Consider the following 16,333-nt stretch of genomic DNA (forward strand, 5'->3'; position numbering starts at 1 on the left):
TTTATATATAAATACAATTATTTACAGCTGGATTTTGATGTTTTCTATTTAATGTGTGCATAAAAGAAGGTAAACAATTTTTTATCGAAATGCTTTTATTAAAAATTACGTCAATTACAGGAGTATTATTATTTTCCACTAATTACAAGTTTTTTCTTATTTTTTTTTTTTAATTTTCTGCATTTTTTCTTTTTTTAAATCTTTCTTCTTTCGTAACTTTAAAAATTTCATATAAAACCCATACATTCTGCTTAACGTTTCTAAAGTGTCCAACAGAAAATCCAGCTCTGACAATATTGATAAAAGACTAAGGTACCTCATAATTCTCGTATGACAACAATTTAAGTATTGGGTCATTTCTTTATTTTAGGATTTCAAGAGAAGTTTATTTCGCCATTTTTTCTTCTGTTAATTGCGTAGAGCATATTACCATAAAATACGACAATGATGCACTCAGTATCTAAAAGATACAGGTTCATTTATATTTATACGTTCATAAAAAAATCAACGTTATAATATTTCACACCCTTACCGAGGCAAAACCTTCTAGTGAGCCGATAAAAATACCTCCAAGAATAATGGTAAAATTTTTTGCACCACGTTGTAGCAGGAATAATATTAGTTTCTGAATTCGTAGCGGCGCTACATACCACGTTGAGCTATATCTATGAGTTTTTATGAGATAAAACAGTATTAAAAAATATTGCTATACGAAGATATCTGCTTACCAACAAACAAATTATATAAAAATTATTATTGTCCGAGATAAATTTAAATATACACGATTAAATGAAATTTGTTATGTTGTGATTAATTGTAAATAAAATTTAACGATATTTTTCTTCCCCTACTTTATGCGATTACATTTGATCTTGCAATACTCACGCTGCAAAAAACACGTCGTTACAATGATCAGAAATTTCTTGTGCCGCGTAATTCGCGATAAACATATATACGAAATGCCCAATCACCGACATCGCCATTATAAAAGCCTCACGCCAGTCGCTGTTTGTTTGTAAGATTCGAACAAGCTGGGACACAATTCAATTTTCACTTTGATAAGCTTGATATTGAAAATGTGCATAATTTTAATACGTGCACTACTTACTCGAAACATAGAGACACTTATAGAGATTGCGCCTATTATGATTAGAAGAAAATACATTATTGTGAAACAAGACATGATACGGTCTGTGAACCTTCAAAATCGAAATAATCTCTCAAGTACAAGTATATTTCATAGAACAAAATTTAATCTTTATTTGTGATTATATGCTTGCATTGTTGCATTTTAGTTAATATAAATCATTTTTAATTTAAATAATTTTATTAAATAAAAAATATATTTAACATATTTATTATATATATTTAATAAAATTATTTAAATTAAAAATGATTTATATTATATAATAAAAAATATATTTAGTAACACATTAGCTGATACGAACTTGAGCGCTTTTTGTTGGATGCTTACAGCTCGCATTATTTTTATGCACATAACATATTCTCTTTCTAGAGGAGAGATTGGTCGCATGTCTTCCACGTTCATTGCATGTTCGATTCGATAGCTATAAAATTTTCAAACATTATTCGATGATTAATGATAATTTCTAGATTTATTATTTCATTTTAATTATTACCTGGCAATTTTTAATAAACCGCAAGCATGTTTAAAGTATAATCCTATGAGCGCAGCAAAAGCTACAACTGTATTCAATGCAATGCATAAAAATGCGAAAAAATGCAATAATTTGACGTAAATGTATTTTTCCTGATTAACGGAGTAATCGATTGGAATGTACACATAATGCACATAAGTATTGTTGTGTGATAAGTAAATGTTTATAATATACGGTACCATGGTTGACATTGCATATACAAGCGGCACGCTGTAACAAAGCACTATGGTGCGTAAAAAATGATTAAAGTTTGTGTTTAAAGACATACTTCTAAAATATGTATAAAATAAAAATGATAATAAAAATATAAATATATAAAATTTTACTCAATTGTGAAATTAAAAAAGATATGAGATTAAAAAGACCTTTTAAATGAGTGATAAAATTGCAAATAAATAGATATGTATAGTTCCTAATATATGTATATAGATAATCGATTCTATTTATAAAAAATTCTTATAATAAAATAACAGTAACAGTAAATTAGCTTTATGTAAATAATATTGCGTAAAAATAAAATTTTGTATATCAGGAATGATTGGTAACACTTTTTTCTTACTCGTTGCAAAGATTGTAATTAATCTTCCAATTTCAGCATATGATTTTATTATTTCACGTTCGTGCTTATCTTTTAATGAGTTCCAATCGGCTTGAACTTGTTCCAACAGTCGCTTCATCTATTACCGAATATTTAAAAAGAATATTTTAATACATTTAAATAGCTTTCGGCATCGCTATAAATCATGATCGGACTATATTCGTAAGATCGGTCTGGAAAATCGGCACATTCTTCTTTCACCTTTACTAGCACTTGATCAGAATTAATCAAACAGATTAATAAACAATTAATTATAGTTAATTAAAAGATCTTGCAGAGAAATGAACAAAATTAGATATAATTTAGAATTGGTTTTCCAAACTGATTTTATTCTTCCACAATACATGATTGAGAACTCACAACTCCTGCTTTCATGTAAAAGTAGTAGTACTTTATCACAGCCACCAGAGTAGGAAACATATATGACAAAACATCGATGACGAGAATTGAGTTACACTCGTGTGTGATAAAAGGAATTAACTGCAATGTTACACAGCAATGTGTGTTTAGAAATGCAAAGAGTGTCATTCGAAAAAAGAATTTTAATTTACATTTGTGTAAAAAACGATGATTAATTGTCATCTTGAATAGATATCTCGAGATTTATCTTCATAATAATTATAAAGATAAGAAAAATATCGTAATCATACCTGAATATAAATTGAACTCCCCAGTATGCTGGAGATGAGCAAATTCTGTACTGTCGCGAGCGTCGAATTTTGGTAAGGCCATAAGCCGATTATCATCAGTAGTATACGATTGATTTTGTAGTAATATTCTTCGATATACATCTTGCATGAAAGTTGGGAACTGTTTGTGTAACGCGAGGTTCCGCCAGTTTTGCTTTTCTCTCTATTATATCTTTTTGCGCGAATATTACGATTTTTATTATACCAATTTCGTATTTCTCGAAAAAGTTAAAGCTTGAAAATAGTGGCGAAAAAATAGCGATGTATCGTGCATCAAGGTATAGCGCAAGGCTGATATAATTTTACTAACATTACGTAATTATGTGAGTAGGGATGATTGCAGAAATAGACGGAATGTAAGTGCTATTTTTTCTCAACAAAATATACCGAGAGAAAATTATTCGCTACATGAGCAACGCAAGCGCAGTGACGGAGGTGTTGACCGTATATTCCTTACATTGTCGATTGAACTATCGTACGTGCCGTTACTCCTTTTATTTCAGACATTTCGATTTGCTAGTTGAAGTGCTAAAAGTGTACACTGGCGTGGCACTAGTATTGTGCATTAGTTAATGCAAATAAAGTAACATATTACGTCGCAATTCTACAAAATAAAGCCGACTGTGTTGTCTTGACAAAATAGTGAAATAAAGATGCATAAGATGCTGTCTCACTCAATTAATTAATAATTTAACAATGCTCTTGAATAAACGAGAAAATTGAAGAAAGTAACTTTTGCAAATTTTTTTTGTGCGCTATATTTATTTCATAAAAAACATATTCACAGATGCTGTTGTCATACAAATATTTATTATATAGTTGGTTGGTCTTATTTTAAATAAAAAGTTTTGCGAAGAAGAAATGCAATAATATATTTTGTAAGTATCAGTATAAATTTGCATTAATGATGACTTTTAAGATAATCAATTATTTCTGATAGATTTAAAACTTTCGTATATCGCTGTACATAGAATAAAAAAGGATGTAAAAATTAAAAATCTTTTTACTTACTTATATATATTATATATATTATATATAATATTAACGCAAATTGATTTTTTATGTTTTCATTCTATGCAACGAAAAAATAAAAGTTTATTTACTAACCTTTTCGATCTAATTATTTTCATTGAATAGAGTACATTACGGCGACATAGGATAGCGCAGTATTAATCAACTAGAAAGATATTTTTAATTTTATATGCAGTTTAGAGCAGGAATCTGTTACTTTTAAGTTTTAGTGTTTCTTACCGTGGCAAAACTTTCCACCTTTGCCACAAATATATAGCCGAGCGTGAAGTAATAATCTTTACCAATTTTTTGCATTAGGAACAAAATTAATTTTTGCGATGGTACAGGCATTAAGTACCACGATGTATTATATCTAAAAATTAGAGCATAAGAATAAAGAAATAGCTATCATACACAAGAGAATTTGCATAAAAAACTTATTTTGCACCAATTAAAAAATATATTTTGTGGAAAGCAATGGAGGTTTTGTGCTGTCTAAAAATGCATACATTCTAATGTAAATAATGGATGATAATTACACATCTTATTTATTCCCCACGAAATTAAAAAAACCATAAAACCACAAAATAAAAAAAAAAAAACAAATAAAAATTGAATTTTTAATCAGAATAGTAAGCTCAGAATTTGTATCTTATGGAATTCGAGAGTTCACAAATAGCTCCTAGCATTTGTTAAAATACTCGTTCTTTGATTTCCACGCTATCAGTGTCAATTGAATAATGCATAATACTTACAATAATGTAAAAAGTTCTCTATTGCTATCACTAACAATCTGTCCGATATAATTTGCCGCAAACATGTATAATAGATGACCTAAAGTGGCTATAAAAGATAATATTGTGCTGCCCATGTCCTTTGACATTAAGTCTTGAACGAACTGCCATTAGAATTTATAGATTATAAGTTGAATTCTTAAAATATAAATTTACGTTGTCGTATAATTCACTACATCGTTAGATCGAGATTGGGATTATACTCACTCTGAATAAATTAATGCTTAATGAAAGTACCCCGACGACACATATAATGCAGTATGGCACATTAAATGATGTTATTATAGCATCGGCAAATCTTTAAAAATTAAAGAAAAGTAAAAAATAATTCCAATGAATAAAATCATCGTAATTCTACGATAACCACACATGCTACTTGTCGAATTTTCATGAATATTTTGTTTTATATTGTATTATATTAAATTGTAGGTGTTCTTATAATTATACAGAGTAGTTCTATTTTTCTATCGGATCATTGTAAAGACATTGTAAATCACAGCCCACTTGAGTATTCTATATTTATGTTCATATACCGAATTGTCAATGAAACAGTTATGAAGACTAATGGTTAAAAATAAAAAAATAAATATTATAAAAGTTATAAGAAACACTAAAACATGCAACAAAAATGTAACATACTAACCCTACGGCTCTACGATGAGCGATAACAGCGTGCATTATTCTGTTGCAAATTGCACTTTCTTTTTCAAGGTTTGTTGTGTACAATACACTCTCTTCAATAGAGTATTTTATTCTGTGACTGAAAATATTCGCTAGATTAAATCGTGATCGAATGGTAATTTATCAATAAATCATCACCTGGCAATTTTAAACATTCCGAAGGAATGATAGATAAGTATTAACAGTTGCGTTGCCGTGGCTAGTAAAACTGACCCAAATAATAAAACCATTATAAATTCATGAAGTATTATTGTATACAAGTACTCATCCTGAGGAACAAAATATTCCAACATTAAAATAGGTTTGCATGGTCGAGGCTCATCCAACGGTAAAATAATGTCAAGGATAATTGGAAAAAGTTGGAGAATCATTATACCGATCATTATACTCCCAAACAACACTGTAAGACATACGTAAATATATTTTGTAAACTAATATGTAATTAATTGACTAATTAATTAATTGATTTCACTTTCGAAGAATCAGGTACATTAATCTCACTTTCGGAAAATCAGAATGTACCAATTAAATAGGAAATTATTGAAAGGAAAGAAGGAAGATGAGAGAAAAAATATCAGGGCGTCTTGGCCACTCGCGTCCTGATATTTTTTCTCTCATCTTCCTTCTTTCCTTTCAATAATTTCCTATTTAATTGGTACATTCTGATTTTCCGAAAGTGAGATCAATGTACTTAATTTTCGTACACTCTATGTATCTCGAATCTGAGATCAGTGTACACTCTAATATGTCTCAATGTAGACGAATAAAAAGTTTCTATAAAAAGTAAAATTTGTAATAATAAACACTTTTTAAATAATTCATAAATTATTAAAGAATACTATTTTTATAACAGATAGATATAGAACGGCGTTAATAAAAGTTTTCTTACACAAAATTATGTTCATATAAAGTTGAGCGGCATGCGCATGTTTTTGTATTATCTCTTCCTCTAACTTATCTCGTAATATTTTAAAATCTTCTTGAATTTCATAATGCAGAATTTTTAACTGTTATTCGAAAATTTTGTAATTTAATTGATGTGTGAGTTGCAAATGAAATATATGTGTAAAGCATATAAACGTACACTTTAAAAAAAAACGTACAGATGAACTTAGAAACAACTTACAGTTTCTGATTTAAAAATAAAAGTGTAATACTTCAATGATATTAACAGAACGGGAAAAGTAATCGACATAATTTTAATAAAGAGAGTCATATTGTATCTTGAAGTAATGAAAACTGCTAGCTGTAAATAAATGCAGTGACTGCGATCAATTGCAATAAAAATATGTCCTATTGTTGTTACAAAATAAATAGACTTTAATCTTTAATGTTAATGTTAATATGTATATATTATAATATTCGCTCATTTAATGCTTTGCAGGATTATTGAAGTAGAAAACAAAAGAAACAATTTTTGATAAATATTATAAAGTTAATTGTGAACAATATACTGTGACGTTATGACAAATATAATCAATATACTACTACCTGTGTGCCAATACTTAATATAAATATAATGGTAATCAATATTCGTTGCAATAATACAAGTAGCGATTCTTCTTCAGACCAAATACCCAATATCTTTAGAATATTCTTGTTCACTATATAGTAACGTTCTTCGGTTATATACATGGTGGACTAAAAGCAAACTGCAAATTAAACAGCAGACTATCGAAACGCGTTTTCACCATAATACTTGTATCTTTCTTTTTTTTTTAAATTACGTGAGAAAAACGACAATATAGTCTTACTGAATTATTAATGCTTGCTATAACATTTATGTGGTATGCATTGCAGTACTTTATGATATTATTCCGACAAAAAAGTCGTGATCGCTGTGTCTCGAGCATTACAGAAACTAGTAAAATAATGTACACTTAAATTATCTAAATTGCTGTGAAACGTTTTTATGTCTCACTGCATAATAATATCGTTCCGTGTCTTCATTTTTCCAATTTTTTTTGTACATGCGCAGTTGCAAATATGTCTCGTGACGGAACACAGTCTCTTCTTAGCCGTAGAACACTACACTCGAATGTCTATTTTAACTTGAAGAAATGTATACATCCTATCATACTTCTATCTTTTCAAATGATTGAAATACGACTTACTTAATATTCTCAACTATCAGATCATGGCAATATTAAATAATATAGATAAAAAAAGAAAAATTTTTAAAATATATATTGCTAATAAAAGTGGTAATTAAATTATATTAGTTGATTATATTATGATACAATTGATATCGTATTTAATGTGCTATATGTATTTCATTGACAAATTGATTTCGAACTGAAAAGAATACAACTTTAAAAAATTATTTAATTATTTAATAATTCATGATTGGAATATTGTTGAAAACATTCGAAACATGGTTTCGATGTTTTATTATCATTATGACAATAAGTATGTACTTTTGGTTTCTTTATCTATTTACCGATATTCCGTTCACATTGCTAAACTCAATTAAGCTGCCTGTTTTCCTCTTTGAAGAAGATTATTTATTTATTATTATTATGTTTATCGAAAAAAACTATACATATAGCTATGCATTCTTTATTCAAATGTTATTTAATAAATTTTCAATGCATGTATACACAATTTTATCAATCACTTTGACATAAATCTACTTCATTAATAATAAATTTCACATTACAATTCAATAAAATTTTCCATGTAAAAGCTACACAGTTAATTACTATTGGAAATTAAACAGCTGTTATTATCCAATTTGATGAGTAAGAGGATTAAAAAATAAAATCAACTTTCCTATCACTGTATTTTATTTAATTTATGCAAACTTTGAATTACAGTTACGTTTGTTTAAACATGAAATATATATGTAGTTTTTCATTAACTGTATTTCATTATATTGTGAGGTGAAAATTCGTTACATTATATATAAAAAAGTTTCTTGCAAGTAAATCGCTATAAACATCGAGATATTCATCAGCTGTAACCATGACATATGTTGACTAATAACAAAATTTTATTTTTAAATACATGGCAAAATCAAGTTTCGTCATTTATTTGTATTTTTATTACTGAATGAAGAATTTATTGTAGTTCAATGTGCTTGCATTCTGAAAAACATTACACAACACGTCGCAACTCAATGATTCTATTCGTTCTTTGTGTTTATGACGCAATTGAATCGATTGCATGTGATTAACCATGTAAATAAAAGAATATGTTTTTTTGCAGAGTATTGCAAAGTAATTTATTACTTAATACGTGAAACTGTACATCAAGGTGACATAAGATAGCGCAGTATTTATAAGCTGAAATTAAGACATTTGATTTTTATATAAAAATTGGCTAGTGAAATTCTATATTATTTTTGTGTATTAGTACTTCTTACTGTGGTGGTATTTTGCAGCCTTGCCGCAAAAATAAAGCCGATCGTGAAATAATAATCTTTGCTAGCTTTTTGCAATAGAAACAGAATTAACTTTTGCGATTTTACAGGTGTCAAGTACCAGGATATGTTATATCTAAAAATTAGAGCACAAGAGTCAAAAAATACTTATCATATACAAAGATGTCGAGTAAATAGAAAAACAATCTATAACGATCATGATAAAATTAGAATATATACATTTTTAGACGCATATAAAATCTCTATCACTTTTTATAAAATTTATTTTTATACCTAAAAATTAGAACATAAGAATTAAGAAATAGTTATCGTACAAAAGACTATATAAGCATCTCAGAAGTATATCAAGCCACATTTTTTTGAAAACTGAGTTATTATTATCACAAGACTCTATACTCCAATTTTTACTCAATGGCAATTGTTTTCAATAAAAATAGAGATGTTGACTGTATGAAGTTGAGTCATAATACGATGACACATTCACCAGGTAAACAGTATTATAAAAGAACTTATTTTAGAACAATCAAGAAACAAATTTTATAAAAAGTGATGGAGATTTTATATGCGTCTAAAAATGTATACATTCTAATTTTAGTTATAGATTGTTTTTCTCACAACTCTGATGTACAGTAACGAGCTGAGAATTTTTATTTTTTGTAGAAATCGGGGGGATTCATAAATAATCATTCATTTGAAATATTGCTTCTTTGATTTCGTGTCAGTTAAACAATGCGTAATACTCACGCTACTTTAAACAGTTCACCGTTATAATCGCTAATCGTCTGACCGATAAAATTTGCCACAAACAAATAAGTTAAATGACCGACAGTCAGAAGAAAACATATCACTATATTGTCTACATCTTTGGATACCGTTGCTTCAACAAACTATCGTATATTAAAAGTTATTATTATTTATTAAAATTTAATAATAATAATATTAAGAGTTAAATTTAATAACATTACTGAAGAAAATTTATGTACACTGGAAAAAATTTCTGGTTGATTTTGAACGAACCTAAAAAACCAGATTCTGGTCGAATCTACCAGATTTCCTATTAATGCAATCAGACTTTTTCAGGTTCGTTAAAAATCAACCAGCAATTTTTTCCAGTGTATGTAAATAATTCATTACACAATGAAAACTTTACTCACTCCGAATAAATTTATGCTCAACGAAAATATCCCAACGATAATTATAACGCACAATGGCGCATTAAATATTGATTGAATAACATTGGTAAACCTTTAAAACCATGATAATATTAAATGAGAGAAAATTCTAATCAATGAAATTATTGTGCGATTAATGATATTTTTCACGAATTTTTTTAAATTCTTAAATTAGACAAAGATAAAAATATTCTAGCAAAAAAAAAAGGAAAAAGTCAACCATCTCTAGAAGATGTCTAATTATTGTCAACCACAGTTTACTCAAATCTCTTGTATTTATAATATTTTCGAAGCCATTGAAATTATATTATAAATAGCCATTAAAATTAATACTGCTTTAAAAAAATGATATTAAGAGTTATATAAGATTGTGAAAAAATGGTAATTCCAAAATATACTAACTCCATGGCTTCATGGTGTGCAATTACGGCATGCATTATCCTCTTGCAAATTGTACGTTCCTTTTCGGGATTTGACATACACAATATACTATCCTCAATAACGTGTTCTACCCGATGACTGCAAATATTTTCAAATTGAATTAATCGTAATCAAATTACCAATATAAATCGATTGTTACCTGGCAATTTTAAACATCCCGAACAAGTGAAAGATAAATACTAATGTTTGTGTTGCCGTGGCATATATTATGGACCCACATATTACAAGAAACACACATTGATGCAATAGTTTGGTATAGAAGTAATTCTCACGAAAGACGAAATATTCCACCATGAATAAAAGATTGCGCGATCGAGGCTCGTCTAACGGTAAAATAACATCAAGAATAATCGGAAAAAGTTCGATAATGATTATAGCAATTATTACAAAACTGATGTACACTGTAAAACGTAAAGAAATAGACTTGAACTTATGTAAAAATTATATAATACCTATATATATATTATATAATAAATATATATATAATAACTTGCGTAATAAATTTACTGCTTGCAATTATTGAAAAATTTTCCGTGAATTACATTTATTTTCATATACAACAATAGATATATATTTTGTATTTGCTATTAAATAAATTTATTTAGTTTTAAATATTTATAGAAGTGCATTTTTTCTATAGAATAATTGCGATAAAATATGTATTTTTAATCTATAACAAAAAAATAATGTATTAAAAAAATATTCTCTGAATATCATAAATTAAAATAAAAATTGTAGTATGCAATTTTTAAATATCTCTCAAATTAAAAGAATGAGTAAAAATATTCAATATATCAGAAGAATACTATCTTTATAATGCACTATAAATAGATATAAAACTGTGTCAAAAGAAAGTAATTATTTTCTTACAGCATATAAGGAAATCACAATATCGGCCAATATGAGCATATTTTTGTATAATCTCATTTTCCAGTTTAGTTCTCATCATCTCCAAGTCCTTTTGGACTAGGTAATGCAAATATTCTATCTGTTACTCAAATATTTATCAAATTGATTAATACTTGTTCAATGAAGATTTGTCAGTGAAACAAATTGTTCGCGTAAGAATAAAACTTAGAGACAACTTACAGTTTTTGATGTATAGATAAAAAAGTAGTAATGCAGTATAATTATTACAGAAACACAAACGATGGATAAAATTCTAATGAAGAGAGTGATACTGAATTTTGTTGTCATAAAAACACACAACTGAAAACAATCAATACAGTGATTGATAGTAATAAAAGTGTATTATATTGCAAGGCAAATAATAAATTTTAATATTAGATATAGATAGTTTACTTTCTATATAATATTTCGATTTGTTTATTTAGTACTTTAAAAAATTTTTGAAATAAAAAAATGGTTAATTTTTCAGAAACATTGGTTAATTTTCAGAATAGTTATAATTTTAACAACGCCTAAATGCATTGCTACAATTAAACGCACTATTACCTGCATGGCAATATATGTCATGGTTGTGACAATAATTAACATTCGCTTCAATAATATAAACCGCGATTTATCATGAGGCCATATGCCTAATGCTTTTAGAAAACCTATATTGAATGTATAATAAAGTTCTTCGATTTGATCCATATTGTACTAAAAATGGATTGCAACTGAACAGCGCGAAGTCAGTGAACGCATTGACTTTATCACGATATTTATTTTTCACTATTCCTTTTTTTGTAAATTATGGGGAAAAAACAGCAAACAGTAACAAATAGATTACTGTTAAATAACTGATGCCTCCTATAATATGCGTCAGGTGTGCAATGAAATTATTTTAAAAGAAAAGTCATTATTGAGAGAACTGGAAAGAGAACGTAAATTATCTAAATTGTTGTGAAACGTTTTATGCTTCGTTGCGTAATAATATTATTCTATGCCTTTACTACTTCTTATTTCTGTTACACATGCGCAGTTACGTTCAGTGTCCGATCGGCGCATCAGTCTTTCTTTGGCCGCCGGACACTACTCATCGAATCTAGCGACGAAATGTCGAATTCAGGTTTAATACAGACGTAAATTAATACATCTTGTAATATTTGTTTTTTTTTTTTTTTTTTAATTTAATTGTAGACTATACATTATTTTCAATAATTTGAATTAACTTGGAACGTATAAATAGAGAAACATGCGAATAATAAAAGAAATATTGAATTACATAACTATTGGATGATTGTATTCGATTTATTGCTACCATATATTTTCCTGGGAATATTATAAATATAATATTTTAGATATGTGTATTGCAACAAAATACGCAACCTATTAGTAAATAATCGATTCTATAATATTGTAAAATGTGACATAGAGCATATTTAAATTCCTTCAAGAATTATTTTCTTCTTTATTAAAATATATCGACGCTTATCATCAATATAATAGCAGCATTGCGATATATATTTTTCTTAAAACAAAGATCGCTTTATTTTCACGTTTTATACACATTCATACTTTACTCACCGCGAAAATACCCAGCACCCACACTTCGGTAATAAACTCTCTGCACACTTACCTGAAAATAAAAAAATATTTTGTTAGTGACAATGTTTAATATATAAATAATTATAGTAACCTTACGCAACAATTATGGAATAATTGTACAAATAGTGTAAAAAAAGGCTGTGATAAATATTTACGAATTTCTAAAAATTTCTCTTACATACTGTGTTATGTAAAAATCTTCGCTTGTATTGTTATAATTTTCAATATTTTTATATTGGATTTTATAAATATATCGTGGCTGATAAATGATCGAGGAAGAATGGTTGCTTGATGATTATTTAATAGCGTCAGGATGATATTGCACGACACAACCATTAACGTAACCAACTTCCTTTGTAGCCATCGCGCTTCCCATGCGTAAGTTGATGAAGGTACAAATTGTATCAATTGCTTGATCCGCTCTTTGCTACCTAACACTTGATGATGTTCTTACATTTATTTTCATCGTATCCAAAATTGATACAAATTACAGATTATTTTCACTGTTAATTTTAGTATTATTTAGACAGATGTAATTCACTTTCGAATACTGCAAAGAAATTCAATTCTTAACAGTGCCGATATTCTATAAGAAATACATCTAAGGAAAAGTTAATTTTGTTGAAAATTATATTGGCTAAAATCTCTCACATGAATAAAATGACACATACGATTAGATACGAAAATTTAGTGAAAAACATATATTGATTTGACAAACTAGCAAAAAATTACATCATAATTAGCAGCAAATTATATAATAATAATTTTAATATTAAACATAATCAAATTAAACTATATTAGTCTTAAATTCGATTATTGTTAATATTGAATGCAATAATTTTTTGTACATACTGTTTCGATTATACAACAAATCTGTGTAAGATATTAATACTTTAGTATTTTTTTATGACAAAATTATATCATACAAAATAAATACATGGAATAGCGCGTTTGGTGTCGCCGATGAATTTCCTAAAATTAATTAGAAATATTCATGTATCTATTTTTCGCTGGGTAGAATAAATTACTGTAAAGCACGATACTGATGTCATTGTAAACTAGAAAATGAAATTTTTCTTCGTACAATGCGTGTTAAGCCTGGCAAAGTTTCATCGGTGATGTAGCAGCTACACGTGTTGAGTGCGATCTGCAACGTGTTACACACGTGCTACATACCTAAGGAGCTCTAATCGCTTGCCACAACCACTATGATTATTTCTACACGATCGAGCGTTAGTTTCTACTTCAATGACTAAACTTTCTTCATTATTTCATCATTATCGCATAATGTATATTACAGTGAAGTATGATATTGATGAAGTAAATAGCTAGAACAAGAAATCTTCTTTATACCGTTAATTAGTGTTAAACTATTAGTTTATCGTTGACAAATTAGTTTACTTGTTATATATATCGATTAAAGCAATAACCGCAGTTTTAATATTTGCAAAACATTTATTACCGCAGTAAACCCTTCTAAAGACGGAATAAAAAGCCCACCAACGGCGAACTAAACCTTGAAATAATAACAATAATCAAATTTAATTTTGCGTGTATTCAGAACGGACATCATTACTGTTATAAATAACGTGAAGAACGAATCAAACGATTCTCTTTCGAATGGCATAAACAAAATTTAAAAATCTTGTAATCGGGGCGCTGGCCATTTTTCCACCCCCTTGTATTTTTTTACCCTTTGAGGTACAAACGAAATAAGAAGCGGTACAAACAGGTACAAACGAACCATATTATTAAATTTTAATTTTTGTAAAGTCGGGCGCCAAGTTCACATCGGTAAAAAAACGGAAGGCGTTATAGTTCCATTAATCGATTAAATAATGATTGGTTAATGCAGCTACAGCATGCTATACTGAAAGTGTTTTGTGCAAAAAAGCGAAAGTATAAAATATTTTTAAAAAATGCATATTTTTATTTTTAGTTTATGTAAACGCAGGCGCAGTTGGTAGTGGCATTTCTCAACAATCCGCGAGGGATCAGTTTACTTTGTATCACAGATACGCAAAGATCCATTCAGTCCAAAATATCTCATAAGCTCTAAATTTATATACCTACGTTTGTCATCGAGATAAGGTGTGACATCATGAAAATTGATACACATACATATTTTTATTTAATAAAAGAAAAATTTTTTATACCAAAAAAACTAAACGTTAATTTTAATCATTTTGAGTTCTCGATACGCTGGGAATTCTTGTGATAATAAAATGCTTTTAATAAAGTTTTATTTGTTAATTTTGTGCTTTTAAGTGAATTAATTCATTGCTTATTTTGCTATGCGACTCCTTTTTTCAATACTTAAGTGCTAGAATTCAAGATTACTTTTGTTATACCATAAGAAATATCGTTACAATACGCTTAAATTCGCATTTAAATGTAATGAATTACAAAGATATTTACATAAGTGTTTAAGCAAACAATTGCAATTACACAGAAACGGACAAGCAGTTTATAATAATAATATATTGAATTTCTTTAGTAGTGTCCAAATAAAAGAGGATAAAATGAAGAAGAAAGAAATCATAAAATAAAATGTGTAATTTGCAGCGTAATCGTTCTTCAGCGAATCACTCTAAATGAGCAAGAATATATATCCTTGTGTAAAATATAAGACATTTAATTTCTTTAAAGCATTTTTCTCTCATTGCGTGATGCTTCATATTATACAAATTATGCGAATATATTGTAATCGTTCTTTGTAAATATCGATTATAAATCATGTCACGTTTATTGTTTTAATGTTCTCTATGCTGTTCTTTTATTTTATTAACATTAATATAAAACCGTATCGATATTATTATATATATTATTTTTACGTTATCGTGCTGCATATGTAGCACGATAATCTAATGCTGTCAGCTGACGAGTTTCGCAAATGAATGGCATTAATTACAACATCCGGCGTTTCAAAACAGAACTGTTGGTTGATCGCGTCTCCGCGCAAAATTAATGCAAATTAGCTACAACTTTCTTTGTGACGGTACACACTATCAACGCACAGAATAAATTACCATGAAGTAAGACAGCGACAAGCTGATAAGCTGTAACATAAAGTGTTCACATCGCTGCTCAAAGTTATATCAGATTAGCGCGTGTATTTACGCTACTTTGAATGTGCGATGGATATATTGGATATTGTTGCTTTTTACGCTTTTTAGCATCGCTAAATGCCATAATCACGAGACAATACACGATATATTTGATAAAATCACGTTACTATCCAGACTTGTCATCCAATAAGTTAGGAATACTAATACTACACAACATTTATGTCGATCAAACTACACATTTGATTATTCTTTTCTCATCGTAGCCACATCGTAATTACGATCAAAAGATAAAACAAATAACGATTAAAATTTTTATTAGAAATAT

General features: G+C 28.1%; 4 protein-coding genes across 9 annotated transcripts in view; all 4 read right to left on the reverse strand.

The window, feature by feature from the left end:
• Positions 1-254: 254 nt before the first annotated feature.
• LOC137000113 (odorant receptor 24a-like) lies at positions 255-3,419 on the reverse strand. The gene is made up of 9 exons (XM_067355904.1): positions 2,928-3,419; positions 2,638-2,757; positions 2,239-2,356; positions 1,641-1,902; positions 1,449-1,568; positions 1,109-1,199; positions 886-1,031; positions 533-665; positions 255-460 (listed from the first exon to the last, which is right to left on the reverse strand). Exons 1-9 carry the CDS (start codon positions 3,066-3,068, stop codon positions 386-388), a joined length of 1,206 nt encoding a protein of 401 aa, XP_067212005.1. The 5' UTR covers positions 3,069-3,419; the 3' UTR covers positions 255-385.
• Positions 3,420-3,574: 155 nt separating this feature from the next.
• On the reverse strand, positions 3,575-7,095 carry LOC137000116 (odorant receptor 9a-like). Of its 3 annotated transcripts, none has more exons than XM_067355909.1 (10): positions 6,944-7,095; positions 6,579-6,698; positions 6,342-6,459; positions 5,591-5,852; positions 5,415-5,531; positions 4,979-5,069; positions 4,733-4,875; positions 4,218-4,350; positions 4,074-4,143; positions 3,575-3,927 (listed from the first exon to the last, which is right to left on the reverse strand). In XM_067355909.1, exons 1-9 carry the CDS (start codon positions 7,085-7,087, stop codon positions 4,093-4,095), a joined length of 1,179 nt encoding a protein of 392 aa, XP_067212010.1. In that variant the 5' UTR covers positions 7,088-7,095; the 3' UTR covers positions 3,575-3,927; positions 4,074-4,092. The 3 variants fall into 3 exon arrangements, with proteins under 3 accessions (XP_067212010.1, XP_067212012.1, XP_067212011.1); XM_067355911.1 differs by having other exon boundaries at positions 5,666-5,852; positions 6,944-7,094; XM_067355910.1 differs by having other exon boundaries at positions 3,575-4,350; positions 6,944-7,094.
• A 56-nt stretch (positions 7,096-7,151) lies between these two features.
• On the reverse strand, positions 7,152-12,361 carry LOC137000115 (uncharacterized). 3 transcript variants are annotated; one of them, XM_067355908.1, is made up of 9 exons: positions 11,903-12,361; positions 11,537-11,656; positions 11,318-11,435; positions 10,587-10,770; positions 10,409-10,525; positions 9,989-10,079; positions 9,579-9,721; positions 8,817-8,949; positions 7,152-8,736 (listed from the first exon to the last, which is right to left on the reverse strand). In XM_067355908.1, exons 1-9 carry the CDS (start codon positions 12,044-12,046, stop codon positions 8,683-8,685), a joined length of 1,104 nt encoding a protein of 367 aa, XP_067212009.1. In that variant the 5' UTR covers positions 12,047-12,361; the 3' UTR covers positions 7,152-8,682. The 3 variants fall into 3 exon arrangements, with proteins under 3 accessions (XP_067212009.1, XP_067212007.1, XP_067212008.1); XM_067355906.1 differs by having other exon boundaries at positions 10,587-10,848; XM_067355907.1 differs by having other exon boundaries at positions 7,152-8,949; positions 10,587-10,848.
• Positions 12,362-12,902: 541 nt separating this feature from the next.
• Positions 12,903-16,333, reverse strand: part of LOC137000118 (mannosyl-oligosaccharide alpha-1,2-mannosidase IA-like) — a 298,601-nt gene continuing 295,170 nt past the window's right edge. For both annotated transcript variants that reach the window (XM_067355917.1, XM_067355918.1), the window contains one exon: positions 12,903-12,971. In XM_067355917.1, the coding sequence (XP_067212018.1) occupies positions 12,912-12,971 (60 nt within the window). In that variant the 3' untranslated portion in view covers positions 12,903-12,911. The remainder of the gene's footprint in view (positions 12,972-16,333) is intronic.

Source organism: Linepithema humile, chromosome 5, assembly GCF_040581485.1.
Source record: "Linepithema humile isolate Giens D197 chromosome 5, Lhum_UNIL_v1.0, whole genome shotgun sequence".
NCBI classification, from domain to species: domain Eukaryota; kingdom Metazoa; phylum Arthropoda; class Insecta; order Hymenoptera; family Formicidae; genus Linepithema; species Linepithema humile.

Excerpts from the sequence above, each read along its gene's own strand:
- LOC137000113 (XM_067355904.1), bottom strand. The coding sequence starts at position 3,068 with ATGTATATCGAAGAATATTACTACAAAATCAATCGTATACTACTGATG. Across the intron at positions 1,569-1,640 it reads GGTTTATTAAAAATTGCCAG|CTATCGAATCGAACATGCAA; the intron begins GTAATAATTAAA and ends AAAATTTTATAG. Across the intron at positions 1,200-1,448 it reads ATCCAACAAAAAGCGCTCAA|GTTCACAGACCGTATCATGT; the intron begins GTTCGTATCAGC and ends TCGATTTTGAAG.
- LOC137000116 (XM_067355909.1), bottom strand. The coding sequence starts at position 7,087 with ATGTATATAACCGAAGAACGTTACTATATAGTGAACAAGAATATTCTA. Across the intron at positions 5,070-5,414 it reads GCTCATCGTAGAGCCGTAGG|ATTTGCCGATGCTATAATAA; the intron begins GTTAGTATGTTA and ends TAATTTTTAAAG. Across the intron at positions 4,144-4,217 it reads AGGTGGAAAGTTTTGCCACG|TTGATTAATACTGCGCTATC; the intron begins GTAAGAAACACT and ends ATATCTTTCTAG.
- LOC137000115 (XM_067355906.1), bottom strand. The coding sequence starts at position 12,046 with ATGGATCAAATCGAAGAACTTTATTATACATTCAATATAGGTTTTCTA. Across the intron at positions 10,080-10,408 it reads GCACACCATGAAGCCATGGA|GTTTACCAATGTTATTCAAT; the intron begins GTTAGTATATTT and ends ATGGTTTTAAAG. Across the intron at positions 9,722-9,988 it reads TGAGCATAAATTTATTCGGA|TTTGTTGAAGCAACGGTATC; the intron begins GTGAGTAAAGTT and ends AATATACGATAG.